The sequence below is a fragment of the Oncorhynchus tshawytscha genome, linkage group LG10 (assembly GCF_018296145.1).
Source record: "Oncorhynchus tshawytscha isolate Ot180627B linkage group LG10, Otsh_v2.0, whole genome shotgun sequence".
NCBI classification, from domain to species: Eukaryota; Metazoa; Chordata; class Actinopteri; order Salmoniformes; family Salmonidae; genus Oncorhynchus; species Oncorhynchus tshawytscha.
The window spans coordinates 55,560,845-55,574,146 of record NC_056438.1 but is presented as its reverse complement, the minus strand read 5'-3'; the positions used below and the strand labels follow the sequence as shown (position 1 = coordinate 55,574,146).

The window sequence follows — 13,302 nt, the reverse complement described above, 5'->3', positions numbered from 1 at the left end:
AGTCTTGTGATTGTATACAGTGTATGCTGTGACATGTTAATACATTGGACAAAAGGGAAGGGTTCAAATAGACCCATAGATGGAAGGAGGAAGGGATTTCTACACAGATGGTACCTGTGAGCATCAATTTCTACATGGCTGGGAAGTTAACACTTAGTACTTTGCAGAGTACGTCTTTACCTTCTGGCCATGTTGTCTTATGCACAGATGCTCTCTGTCCTGTGTTGTCTCTTCACTCTGCATGTAATGAGACTCAACTCAGACAAGAAGATGTACATTCCACATGCAATTATTAAGTCTTTCATGGTCCTCTCCGTGGACTGTTTATCAACATATGAAGACCACATGAAGACTGTCTAATAATTAAATGCTGACATAGTTTGCCTTTGTAATCATGGCTATTGATGAGCCTACAGTCATTTGCTGGTAGAGTTGCAAAATTCTGGTAACTTTGGCAAAAATCTTCCAAATGAAATTTCTGGAAAATCTGGCTATTTTGAGAAACTTGATGAAATTTTACAACCGTGGTCAACACACCTGTTCAGTTCATGACCAACTAGTCTACATTCTCACGGTCAGGTCACACTCCTCGCTGACTACACCTTCTTCTTAAGAGGGGAATAGAGAAAACAATGTGGTCTCACTGTGGTTGCTGACCTAAGCTGCCCCACTGTATCAAGTATGTGGGTCAGCACCCTGGCATGAACTTCCTGTTCTAAACCACCGCTAAAGCTCTAGATCTTTTTTCTAGACCTGTTTCTTTCCTCTCCTCTCTCCACTGTGCAGACATCATGCAACATGCAAAAAGCACAGCTGTCAGAGTAGATGATCATCAGGACTGAGCCTTATTGGTTGAGCAATGACGCCGTTTCTAATCAAGTACTTCAGTACATTGAGATACAGAAAAGAAAAGCTATAGACTCTGACTTACATTAACTCTAATACTAGATATAGTTCCTTTTTAATGCAAAGTGTGATACAGTATGTCCCCACATCACAAGATGTTTCCTACTATATACCGTCCAATCAAAGGTGTAGGACTACAACTCCATGTGATCAGTTCAATTAATGATATCATCACCTTGCACGCAAACTTACTAGATCACTGAATAAATCATGACCTACAAGAAGAGAAAAAGCAAGAGAGAGACAGCAATCCATGCAGCCAAATATTCTTACTTCTTATTTGTCTGTCTCCAATGGAGTTGTCACTAGTCTTCTTCATGCCCTGCAAACATTCATGTTGTAGCCCCACTGGCTTACTAAATGTTAGCTAAGTCAGAAGTATCAATGCTGTGCATCAATCCATTTCCGTCCCTCAATTCTCAATTAAGCCAACGTGTTTACGGCACCATTACCCAGTCCAACGGGGAGCAGCACCTCCTCCTATTCACTTGTCAGCCCCAATTTGCTTCCAGGGCTCAGTCAGTTGTGAAGCCAATGCAAGCCGCTCAGCCAGTCTTGGGGCTGGTTTTACAGTGCCGCCTTTCATCACATTCAAACCAGTGATCTGTGAAATGACTGGAGGGATGACAGGAGGGAAATGAAGAGGGGTGAAGGGGCCTCATGACCCATTAAGGGTTGGCATCATTATACAGTATGTGTGAGACAATTGAACAATTAAGCAGGAGTGCACGTGTTAATAACAGCACATAAGAATACCTATTCTGGTGTTACGCTCAAGCTCGCAACAGACAGCAGACATCTAGGCGTTAATTACATTTACCCAATGTTACTGTTTGTTATAGGGCAAAAGTTCAAGTTCATCATTTTTTATCACAGTATATTGCAATATCTTGCGACAATCTGGTTGTCATATGGCAGTCAGTGACATGTTGGTTTTGATTAAGGCAGAAATAATTCTGTTTTTCAAAAGCAGCGCTATCCATGGTATATTTTGATAAGGACAGAATATAGCTAGCCATGGCTTGGGCCTAATATTTGATCATTCCCACAGTATTATGCTGTCCTGTTTAAATCATAACTGCTTCATGTAATTGTAATTGTGTTGTTCATTATTTAGTGGACCATTTCTGCATGCTAGCCATTTTTAATGAATTAATGACTAATTAGGACATGCCATTATTATATGCCTACAAATGATTTATCTGTAAATATGAGCATGCTCTCAAATACAGCAGTGTATAGTGTTCAACATTATACAATTCTGAAGTAGATACTGTTTTGTGTGTTTAAGCATGATCCTATGCAAATTGTGTGGCCTTGACCTGGTCATGACCTTATTCACTATGTAGTGCACTACTTTTGATCAGAGGTCTATGGGTCCTGGTCAAAAGTAGTGCACTATATGGGGAATAGGGTGCCATTTTTGGATACAGCTCGTGTCTGTGTTAGGCTCCGACTCTGTGGTTCAGTTAGCGTCTAGTTTGATGGCAGACCCTTTGCTGCAGCCACCACAGAGAACCCCATCATCATCACAACAAACTATAAGTGTGAGTTAATGAGAAGACGTTCTTCGTAAAAAATAGGCCAAGTGATAAGAAGAGTATTGAATTATTTAAAATAACTATTGGCGTGATTGAAATTATTGTTAGATTGTTGTGTTTATTTATAAAGCATGTGAAAGGAAGTTGAGACAAAAAAGGACATCTGAAACAAGAACTGCACTTGTAAACAGCAAAATTGACAATTGGAATATTTTATTAATATGTAGAAAATGTATTAAAAAAGGAACTATACAGTACATGTTTTAAGTTAAACTAGAACTAATCTCATCAGTAATATCCAGGATTATCCAACACAATCCAGATACTCATCAAAAGAGCTTTTCCACAGTCCCAACCTTCCTTCACATTCTTCATGGCAAATAATACAGATATTATAGAACTGGGATCTTAATCCAAACAGGTAAAGTACACATTTCAACAATCCTTGTGGCTATTTCTCAGCTAAACAGTAATGTTGCATCAACTGACAAATGAATTACATAGCTGTGTCTAGTAGTCATAAATACAATGAAATAAATTAAGGACGGGAAATGATTCCACTCATTAACTATGCCTGATTAAATCACACAACAAAGGGACAGATTGTGGGTTTGAGTTGGGATCCAGTGTGAGTTGTTGCTCCAGTGCATTGTGAACCTGTGATTGGTAAAGTAATGGGGGGAAGATTGACAATTCTGAAACACTAGATTATCTTTTCCATCTGCTATGCATCTGCTATGCAAATGATTAATAGAAGTCTGTAGAAGTCTGTTCTCAACCTTGTTGGATAAATGTAGTCTTTTGATTACACTCCCCTCCTCACACAGAACAATCTTCAAACGTTCTCTCAGATGTAAATACAAAGATCTGCATGCTGTGCACCAGATAAAACAGAGAGATACTTTATAGTATCTCATCTGTTCAAATAGAAGAGCAGACCACATGGCCTCTGGTTATGGCATTCGAAAACAGGTTGTGTCCCAAATGGCACCCTATTTCCTGTTTAGTAAACTACATTTGACTAGGACCATAGGGCTCTGCCCAAATGAGCTAATTTTGATCATGGCCATAGGGTTCTGGACAAAAGTAGTGCACAAAATAGGGAATAGGGTGCCATATGGATGCACCCCAAATTCACCTATTGATCTGATCCTCCTACCACAGCTTCTGGGTAGAGCAACAGCAACAACATTCACTTGGAATGCATACTAAGAGGGGAACAGCAATATTAGTCCTACAGCATATCAATAGGTTAAATGTGTAATTCTGATTTAAAAAAAATATGTAGGCTATTTCATGTTAGATCATTTACTTATCTAATATGAGTGGCATGTGACATATCCATGTCGAAGCACTTATTATTCTAGGCCAATTTAATCATCTTAAAGTGATGGGATAATTCACCCACAATCTGCATGATTTTTGTACAGCCATGCAATTGTCCCTTAGTTAATTTACATATGGACTGTGATGAACTGTGATTAAAGCATTAGAGTATATTCTGCGAGGTGGATTATGTGGTGAACTGCAGTCCTATTATGTCAAAATACATTCCTACTCATGGCTATATGACGCATCACAACCATAGAAATAGAATCACAGTGGTCTGTGTTATTCCCATTCGAGTTATTCCATTCTATAATCAGAACTATACATTCACCCTCCTTCAAGTGATGGCATGGAAGCAATAGTGGGAACAATAGTGGCAGGTTTAAGGGGCCAGATGTGGTAATCACATTATTTCACATATTATTCTGCTTCAGCGATGTCTGGTGGAGGTCTGACGATGCCTGGGAAAGGTATACTTGATCTACATGACTCGGTTTTCACAGCTTATGGAGTTAGTAACAGCATCGCGTATACTATTCCTGTCACACAAGTGCAATGTGTTGTCTACAGTAGTCCTGAAGTGCAAAGGCACGGAAAATAACTTTATATTCAGCATATTGAGATTCTATTATCTTTCTTACTGACAATACATTTTCTTCTGTGAAGAGTTTATCTCGCTTTTATTACCCTCCTCAGTATTTCCCGATCTGTTTGTATTCTTTTTTTAGCACTCAGCATTTTCGCAGCCATCATTGATTACATGCATTTGTATTTGAGGTTCCCTCAATAGCTAGATGTCCTATTACATCACAAGCCAATGGATAACAGTGTGCTAACGCTCTATTACCTTTCATGCAGAATTCAAGCAGAATTTTGTAGATATTCTCTCTTTAGTCACTCCAATTGAAACATAACTTTACTAGCTCAGACTTGAATTCTTGGCAGAGGTTCTGGGGGTTGACATACTGTCAAGCATAACAGGGGTGTGAAGGAAAAAGGCTATGACTTGCAGAAAGGAATCATAACATAAATAAGAACTACAGTATACATGTCCCCAAGTTTGGAATAGGCCTTCTGGATAATCTTGTCAGAACACCTCACCTAACCAAATGTTTTGTGGACAATAACGCTGTACAATTCTGATTGATTGACTATTATAAATTCTGAAAAACAGCGTGACATTTTTGGGGGGGAGGAGTCAATAAGCATTCAGGTTAGAATTTGGGCACACCAGGATTTGCCAAAAGAGACACCTCTTTTGTTACATAAAGTACATTCCATCTGTTATCTACAGAGCTTCATCACTCTCATTCCTTGCACAAAATGCACTGAGACATACAGTAGTTAGTCTATGTAGTTAATAAATAAGTACACAACCTATTCTAGTAAAAACTAAACAATGTCTTGCTCAGGGAGTTTGGATGCATTGCATTAACAGCTCTGAAACAGTTACTTGACAAGTGGAATTCTGAGGAGAAATTCAACACTTAAATACAAGAATATTCTCATTACACATTTCTTATTACCATGGAGGTATTGCTCATACTGTTAGCATGCAATAGCCTCCTCCCTTCTCAAAACAAGTCTGTCTTAACAACAATGATTAGCATAATAGGGGAAGTAGTATCAGCGTTTCATAAAGCTCCTGATTCCTATACCAATATATTAGTACCAGCAGTCTACAGCATGGACAATCACCAAAGTTTTAAGTCATCAAGTCTAAAGGACAGTTAATTACCAAAAACATACACAGTTATTATGTTACAAACACACTGTGTGGTTGGTAGAGTTTGTAGAGATTGGGTGAGAGAAAATAAAGTTAATTGCTCAATAAAAAACACACAAAAACGGAGAACAATAGTAAATGAAATGGTTTGATGAAAATGATTGGATGAGTAGAACAGTGTATTCATCCATCCAATGTACATTGAGGACAAAGGGGTTCGCTATAGCAGGCCAAATGTTACTTGCTCTGGTGGCGTAACACAGTTAGAAGGCAAATACAGGTGAGACAGGAAGAATGTACTGTATATAGGACGACTATTGAACACCATAACATAATAACTGTGTAGAAATGAGCTCACCCAGTTTCAATTAATTTTGACAAAGAACAATTGCTCAGAATGTAACCATGACAATTGTTTCTGAGATTAAAACCAAGAATTCCCCCAAAAAAAAAAAAAATCTGCTGAAGTGAGGATGAGGTTACAAAGAAAGGGAGCTCTGTTGACAGTTTCTCTTCAGCAAATCTTTGGTTTCATGTCTGAACAATTATTAGCACCATCACTGCAAGTAACACAACGAGGAAACATTTGAGAGTGCTAATTCACATTCAGTATCTTTATACCACTTTATATTTGTTTGTGGAGTTGGAATTTCCTCAAGGAGAATACTGTATGTGAATATTGGTCAATAATGTTATATATTGGAGTTATGCAGGGCAGTATACAGACCAGTATTGAATGACAGTGGTCATACTATGTATAACCTCAGTGCAAATAACTTGCTCACTGTTGTTTTCTTAATAAATGGGCACTGGAGATAAGCTTGTACATTTCAAGTTGTGCACAATCATTGTTTGGTGCTCAACGTTTCTTCCATTCCAATCAGGGTGTGGATTTTGGATTTTATTTTACATTCAAAAGTAAATTGGCCACATGGACATAAATATATAAATAACTGATGTTGAATCCACTATTACAGGCTGGTACAGTATGTCACTTGGTGATGGCTAATACTGATTAGCTCATTATGAGTGGCAATGTTTTGTCTATGACCAATGAATTGCTCCATGCAGGCCTTTGTCTATAAAACTCATGGAGGGTTGCTATTTCAATACAAATCTCAATAACAAGGCATCAAATCATATCATGTAATAAATGGACTTTTACCATATCAGTTATAAAAATAGAGATATCTTACATGTTTATGGGCATATAGAATTTGGTTAAAATTACCATTTTAAACGGGAGAAATAATCTTAGCTCTCATGTACTCGTATTTTATAGATAGAGAGAAGTTCATGAACTCTACTCTGAGCTCACCAGGACAGGGCAACTGGCTAAACACAAAAACCCAGTGGTTTACATCTCTTCCTATATTAGCAAATAGATACAGTAGCCTCAAAATTCAGATTGACTCACACTATGTTTCACTGGTTTCACTAGTGGAGTGAAACAAACACGAAACAGAACTGAATTCAGTCTGGTTTTCCGGGCTAGCGAACACAACCATTGTCATTCAATTGTTTTAATAAATGACATAGCTCATCCTATTGTCTTTCAGCCTTATGTAAAAGTGGGAACAGCTAGCTGGATTGGGGGTAAGAGTGTACAGGGGTAAGGGGTTTATTCTGGAGGAGTGGACCTCCTTCGCTTGCCACTGATGCTGCGGTAGTTAAATGGCCTCATCTTCATCTCTACGAATGGGATAGAGAACTCATGACCCTTCCAGTTATGCCAGTTGATACCCTGTAAGATCAAGAGAGGACATTGGTTAGAAACCTACACTGACATACTGTATTAGTTATGTAACTTTCGATTACATATTGCTTATGTGCCAAGTGAGATAGGTTTAGATATGGTTCTCAAATGGACAGTTCTCTTCTAATTTGAACGTAACAAATGAAGGCTTTCTCCTTATTATCAGACCAACCTTTTTCCTTACAATGGTATTTCCTATAGTATTGAAATGTTCAGCAACATTTTGGACATTGGAACACATTTTCCGTATATTTTGTGGTTTGAACTCACTGTGGTCATTGTAGCTCAGCATTCAATTAGTGGATTAAAGTATGCAGACAGTCTTATCTTACCTACAGTACAATGTCGCTAGTTCCTCTTGTTATGTCTTTCTGGTTTCATTTCATGTCATCATAAGGTTGAGGAGATTGGGAAACTGCTGAATGTGTGTGATGTTGCAAGCCTTTTGTACTAGCCTCACCAAAAGCTCTTTTCAAGATTTGTACTTTTTAACAAAATCACACTGGTGTAAAAGCAGCAGGAGCTTTAAAGTAAAATACAAAGGAGCTGGCCTTACTGCCTTCACTTTCTTTATGTCTCTAATTGAAATGACAGGGACTGTGGTGTTTAATGTCAGTCGTCACCCCTCAGTTTCAGTATGGAGGACAGGGACACGCACCTGACTGTGTCTCGACTCGCCATATTTTCCATTCAGGTTGGCCCGATGGCAGTTTTTGTACCACCAGGCTCCTTTGTAGGACAGAGCACAGTTGGTCACAGCAATGTCATTGTCTCTGTCCTTGGTGGAGAAGGGACGGCCTTGGTGATAGATCAGTGCATCCCCTGTGACAGGGAATGGAAATAAATGAAATAGAAGGAAGCAGCACAAGACATGGGCACACTGACAGTCTGAACTGAATAATACTGCAGGGCTGGAGCCAAGCGGTGGGTGGATGGGTTTAAATAAGTACCTTCAAGACACCATAAGAGAGATGGAAGAGAATGGCTTTTATGGTTTTCTAAAGAAATGTATTTTGATCGTCAATTGCACACAAGGTCCAACCAATACTTGACTTCCTCTTTTAACCCAACCCCTCTAAATTGGAGAGGTTTGGGAGGCTGCCACAATGGGCGCCAAGGGAGCTGCTGTTGTGGCGGGGACGGGGACTGGTTAACTGCCTCAATCAAGAGCAGAATGACAGATTCTTCATCTTGTCGGTTCGGGATTTGAGCTAACAACCTTTAACTGCTAGGCTATCGGGTTCAGTATTAAGCATCTCTTCACTGTTCAAAGTAATATACTGTAACTTTAATAGGGATACCTAGTCAGTTGTACTGAATGCATTCAAATGAAATGTGTCTTCTGCATTTGAACCCAAACCCTCTGAATTAGAGAGGTGCGGGGGGCTACTTTAATCAACATCCACGTCTTCAGTGCCCAGGGAACAGTGGGTTAACTGCCTTGCTCAGGGGGAGAATGACAGATTTATACCTTGTCAGCTCAGGGATTCGATCCAGCAACCTTTCAGTTACTGGCCCAACGCTCTAACCACTAGGCTACCTGCCGATCAGTTGGTTGATCTTAAATCACTGCCACATAGAGTAAATAAATGCTCACCAGCTGTGCCATTATACTCTCCTATCCTGAGTTTGTATAAATTCCTGGCATCACCGATGGCGAATTTGTCATAGTTGGCATAGACAGACTCCTGGCCATCCTTCATGTCGATCCGGAGCTCGTAGCGACCTTGAGCTGCAAGCTTCTGTATGTTGTCCAAACCTGAAGAAGAAAAAGAGATAACCAATGGCCGTTCAAATTGTAAACTGGGTGGTTCGAGCCCTGAATGCTGATATGCTGACAGCCGTGGTATATCAGACCGTATACCACGGGTATGACAAAACATTTATTGTTACTGCTCTAATTACGTTGGTAACCAGTTTATAATAGCAATAAGTCACCTCAGGGGTTTCTGATATCTGGCCAATATACCATAGCTAAGCACTGTGTCCAGGCACTCCGCGTTGCGTCGTGCTTAAGAACAGCCCTTAGCCATGGTATATTGGCCATATACCACACCTCCTCGGGCCTTATTGCTTAATTAACTCACTCAAGTCTGACATAAACCTCTACCTGCACCTTGACATGGTAAGAACCAATGCATACAGGAAATGACATAGAGATAAGAGGAGGTGGACAGTGAAGTGAAATTTGTCCATATCTTCCAGTCAACAGTCTTTGGTCCATTTGGCCTTGCTGCCACTGCTGCTGCCAGCCCAGAGCCCAGCCAGGCTGTGATAAGGACCAGGGAGATTAGACCTTGCTTTCCCAAGATAACAAATCTCCCCTCTTGGCAGGGATGTTTCAAGTTTAACCTCAAGCTAGAAATCATATGATGTTGTACATGCCTCATGATAGCAGATAGCAGTTTTTTTTTACCCCACGAAAAACTTGAAGCCTCTGATGATAAGCATTGGACTGAACGAGGGAGAAACTGGGCTCGGGCTCCGACATGTCAGCAAAAGATACAATCGGCATTACAAACAAAAGAAATCCCTGGTGACAAGGGAAAAGCAATTGGTGTAATAAGATTTGTTAAACATTGAGTGAAGTCCAATTTGCCAGTGCATAATGCAGGATCATCTGCTATTAACCTGATAGCAAAGCTTTTGCGTCAGCCTGATTAGAAATAGCCAGCAGGATTAAAAATGCATTTGGAGGCTGTATTCTGTTCTCATTATATTTCATAAATTAATATCTCTTATCATTTTATTACCCAGCGTACTCCTACACTTCCACAGAAATTAAGAGGCAAATTAAAAAGAGCGGAAATGATCGCATATTGCACAACTGCGTCAGTTTCTTTATAATACGTCCTCAAATTGACAATATATTTGGCCAGGGTCGGGTTAGTCAGTCAGACTAATGGATAGCACCGCAGCTGAAATGAAAATGTTCTCTTTTCAACTACTGATAGTAGCATCCGTTAATTCCTGTTTCTTCACTGTGAGGCAACCTTAATGTGAAGTGTTTCCCTGTAGAAAGAGCTATTCTGTCCATAGCAGGATAGTTAAACCAAATGTCAGGTCTAACACACAGTCTCTGCGGCACGATGTCGGGTTAAAAAAAAGATCAGGTGCTGTGTGCTTACATCATCTGAAGCCCACTATGATGTCCTCTGAGAGCATCACTATTCTCTTGAGGTCATAGCTTTACCATATCAGTGTCAGTCACAGGAATGGTACAGTACATGGCTACAGTGCTCCTGTCATGGCAGGAGGTGTTTTTGCAGTGTGGACAGACAGTTATCTATTAGTACGAGACTGGGCAAGGAGGAACATTGGGTGTGCTTGCCAGAGCCAGAGGTGACCTCCTACTGTGTAGTTAATGACAGACAGGGGATATGGGATGGGCCTGGCAGTGTAGACTGGAGCGGCATCCTAAATGGCACCCTATTTCCTATACTGTACACTGCAACACTTTGGTCAAAAGTAGTGCACTATATAGGGAATAGGGAGCCATCTGGAATGCAGCCTGGCTCAGCCAGAGCTGACGCCTACCGTCCCCAACAGGAGTGAACACAGCACTGAGTCAGCAGAAATGAAACAGGTCATAAGGAATATCTACTGGGTGAGAAGTGCTTTTAGCTTTTACCAATCAGGAATGAGTCAGGATTCATACTGTTTTCCCAGCACATTGGATCTGTGTGTCATTAGATGATATACTGAAGTACAGCTTGGGTAGGAACGCAGTGGCAATTGGTAACATAGAAAGAGGCATTACAAAGCCTGGGGACTAATCTTCTGCAGGGTCATCGATATTCTGCAATATTCTAAAGTAGGGGCGTCAAACTCATTCCATGGAGGGCCTAGTGTTTGAAGGTTTTTGGTTTTTCCTTTCAATTAAGACCTAGACAACCAGGTTAAGACCTAGACAACCAAGTGAGAGGAGTTCTTTACTAATTAGTCCTCTTAGTTCATCAATCCAGTACAAGGGAGGAGTGAAAACCCGCAGACACTCGGCCCTCCGTGGAATGAGTTTGACACGTGTTCTAATGGTTAAATTCATTAACAATCATTTTTTTGGTTATGAAAGTGTACTCTACTTTAATTATATTTTTCTAATAAAATTACAAAAACTAGTTCTCAAGGTTGGGATCTCTGCTATGAAATATTGATGTTGACGTCATCTTTTATCTATTTACAAAAACAACAGCATGAAAACTAGCCCATGAAGAAACATTGTTTATTTCTAGCTTTTCTAATGAATATAATTATGGATGTTATAATGAATTTTGCAGAAATATTCCAGAGTGCATCAAAGGAGAGAGCCCTTTTTTTTGTATCAAAATCAAAGCATTTATGAAAAACAATTACCATGTAATCTCAAAGAGAAATGAGAGCTGAATACATCCATTAATAAATCACAGAGCTAGTATTTGTGAAGTAAAGTAATGAAAGAAAGAGAGGAGAGAGAGAGAGAGAGAGAGACTAGAAACAACAGACACGTGTAAATTAAGTCAACTGTTATTTCTGAGGTGGGAGAGATAAGCAGAAGCAGAGACTGCAACACAAACACAAAGGCCCCCTATTCCTATATTAAATAGTGTAAGTAGCCCCAAGAGATACCTCCTAATAAGTGTTATGGGGCTGAAATGAGCTGCTGAGAAAACTTACCGAGCCAGAATTCATCCTCTAGGTTCCCAAAGCCGACCCTGTAGTCACTCCACTTCCTGGAGAAGTCGGTAAGGCCATTCTGACGACGTTGGAACACCTGGAACACAGACCAGATACAGAGTGAAGACCAGGTGGCACCACTCTGATTCCACCTACAGTCGTGTCCAAAAGTTTTGAGAATGACACAAATATTAATTTCCACAAAGTCTGCTGCTTCAGTGTCTTTAGATATTTTTTGTCAGATGTTACTATGGAATACTGAAGTATAATTACAAGTGGCAAAGACTTTTATTTACAATTACATGAAGTTGATGCAAAGAGTCAACATTTGCAGTGTTGACCCTTTTTTTTCAAGACCTCTGCAATCTGCCCTGGCATGCTGTCAATTAACTTCCGGGCCACATCCTGACTGATGGCAGCCCATTCTTGCATAATCAATGCTTGGAGTTTGTCCGAATTTGTGGGTTTTTGTTTGTCCACCCGCCTCTTGAGGATTGACCACAACTTCTCAATGGGGTTAAGGTCTGGGGAGTTTCCTGGCCATGGACCCAAAATATCGATGTTCCCCGAGCCACTTAGTTATCACTTTTGCCTTATGGCAAGGTGCTCCATCATGCTGGAAAAGGCATTGTTCGTCACCAAACTGTTCCGTGATGGTTGGGAGAAGTTGCTCTCGGAGGATGTGTTGGTACCATTTTTTATTCATGGCTGTGTTCTTAGGCAAAAGCAACCCCACACATGAATGGTCTCAGGATGCTTTACTGTTGGCATGACACAGGACTGATGGTAGCACTCACCTTGTCTTCTCCGGACAAGCTTTTTTCTGGAAGCTCCGGACAATCGGAAAGGGGATTCATCAGAGAAAATGACTTTACTCCAGCCCTTAGCAGTCCAATCACTGTACCTTTTGCAGAATATCAATCTGTCCCTGATGTTTTTCCTGGAGAGAAGTGGCTTCTTTGCTGCCCATCTTGACACCAGGCCATCCTCCAAAAGTCTTCGCCTCACTGTGCATGCAGATGCACTCACACCAGCCTGCTGCCATTCCTGAGCAAGCTATGTACTGGTGGTGCCCCGATCATGCAGCTGAATCAACTTTAGGAGACGGTCCTGGCACTTGCTGGACTTACTTTGGCGCCCTGAAGCCTTCTTCACAACAATTCAATTCATTCGTTCTTCTTGAAGTTCTTGATGATCCGATAAATGGTTGATTTAGGTGTAATCGTACTGGCAGCAATATTCTTGCCTGTGAAGCCCTTTTTGTGCACGTGTTTCCTTGCAGGTAACCATGATTGACAGAGGAAGAACAATGATTCCAAGCACCACCCTCCTTTTGACGCTTCCAGTCTGTTATTCGAACTCAATCAACATGACAGAGTGATCTCCAGCCT

The 13,302-nt window shown here is 40.4% G+C and overlaps 1 protein-coding gene across 2 annotated transcripts in view; it reads right to left on the bottom strand.

Annotated features, from left to right (window-relative positions):
- Window positions 1–2,643: 2,643 nt before the first annotated feature.
- LOC112260458 (tenascin-R) overlaps window positions 2,644–13,302 on the bottom strand; it is a 126,737-nt gene continuing 116,078 nt past the window's right edge. For both annotated transcript variants that reach the window (XM_024435592.2, XM_024435593.2), the window contains exons 19-22: window positions 11,912–12,008; window positions 8,856–9,017; window positions 7,917–8,080; window positions 2,644–7,246 (exon numbers count right to left, since the gene is read on the bottom strand). In XM_024435592.2, coding sequence (XP_024291360.1) covers window positions 7,124–7,246; window positions 7,917–8,080; window positions 8,856–9,017; window positions 11,912–12,008 — 546 coding nt within the window. In that variant the 3' untranslated portion in view covers window positions 2,644–7,123. The remainder of the gene's footprint in view (window positions 7,247–7,916; window positions 8,081–8,855; window positions 9,018–11,911; window positions 12,009–13,302) is intronic.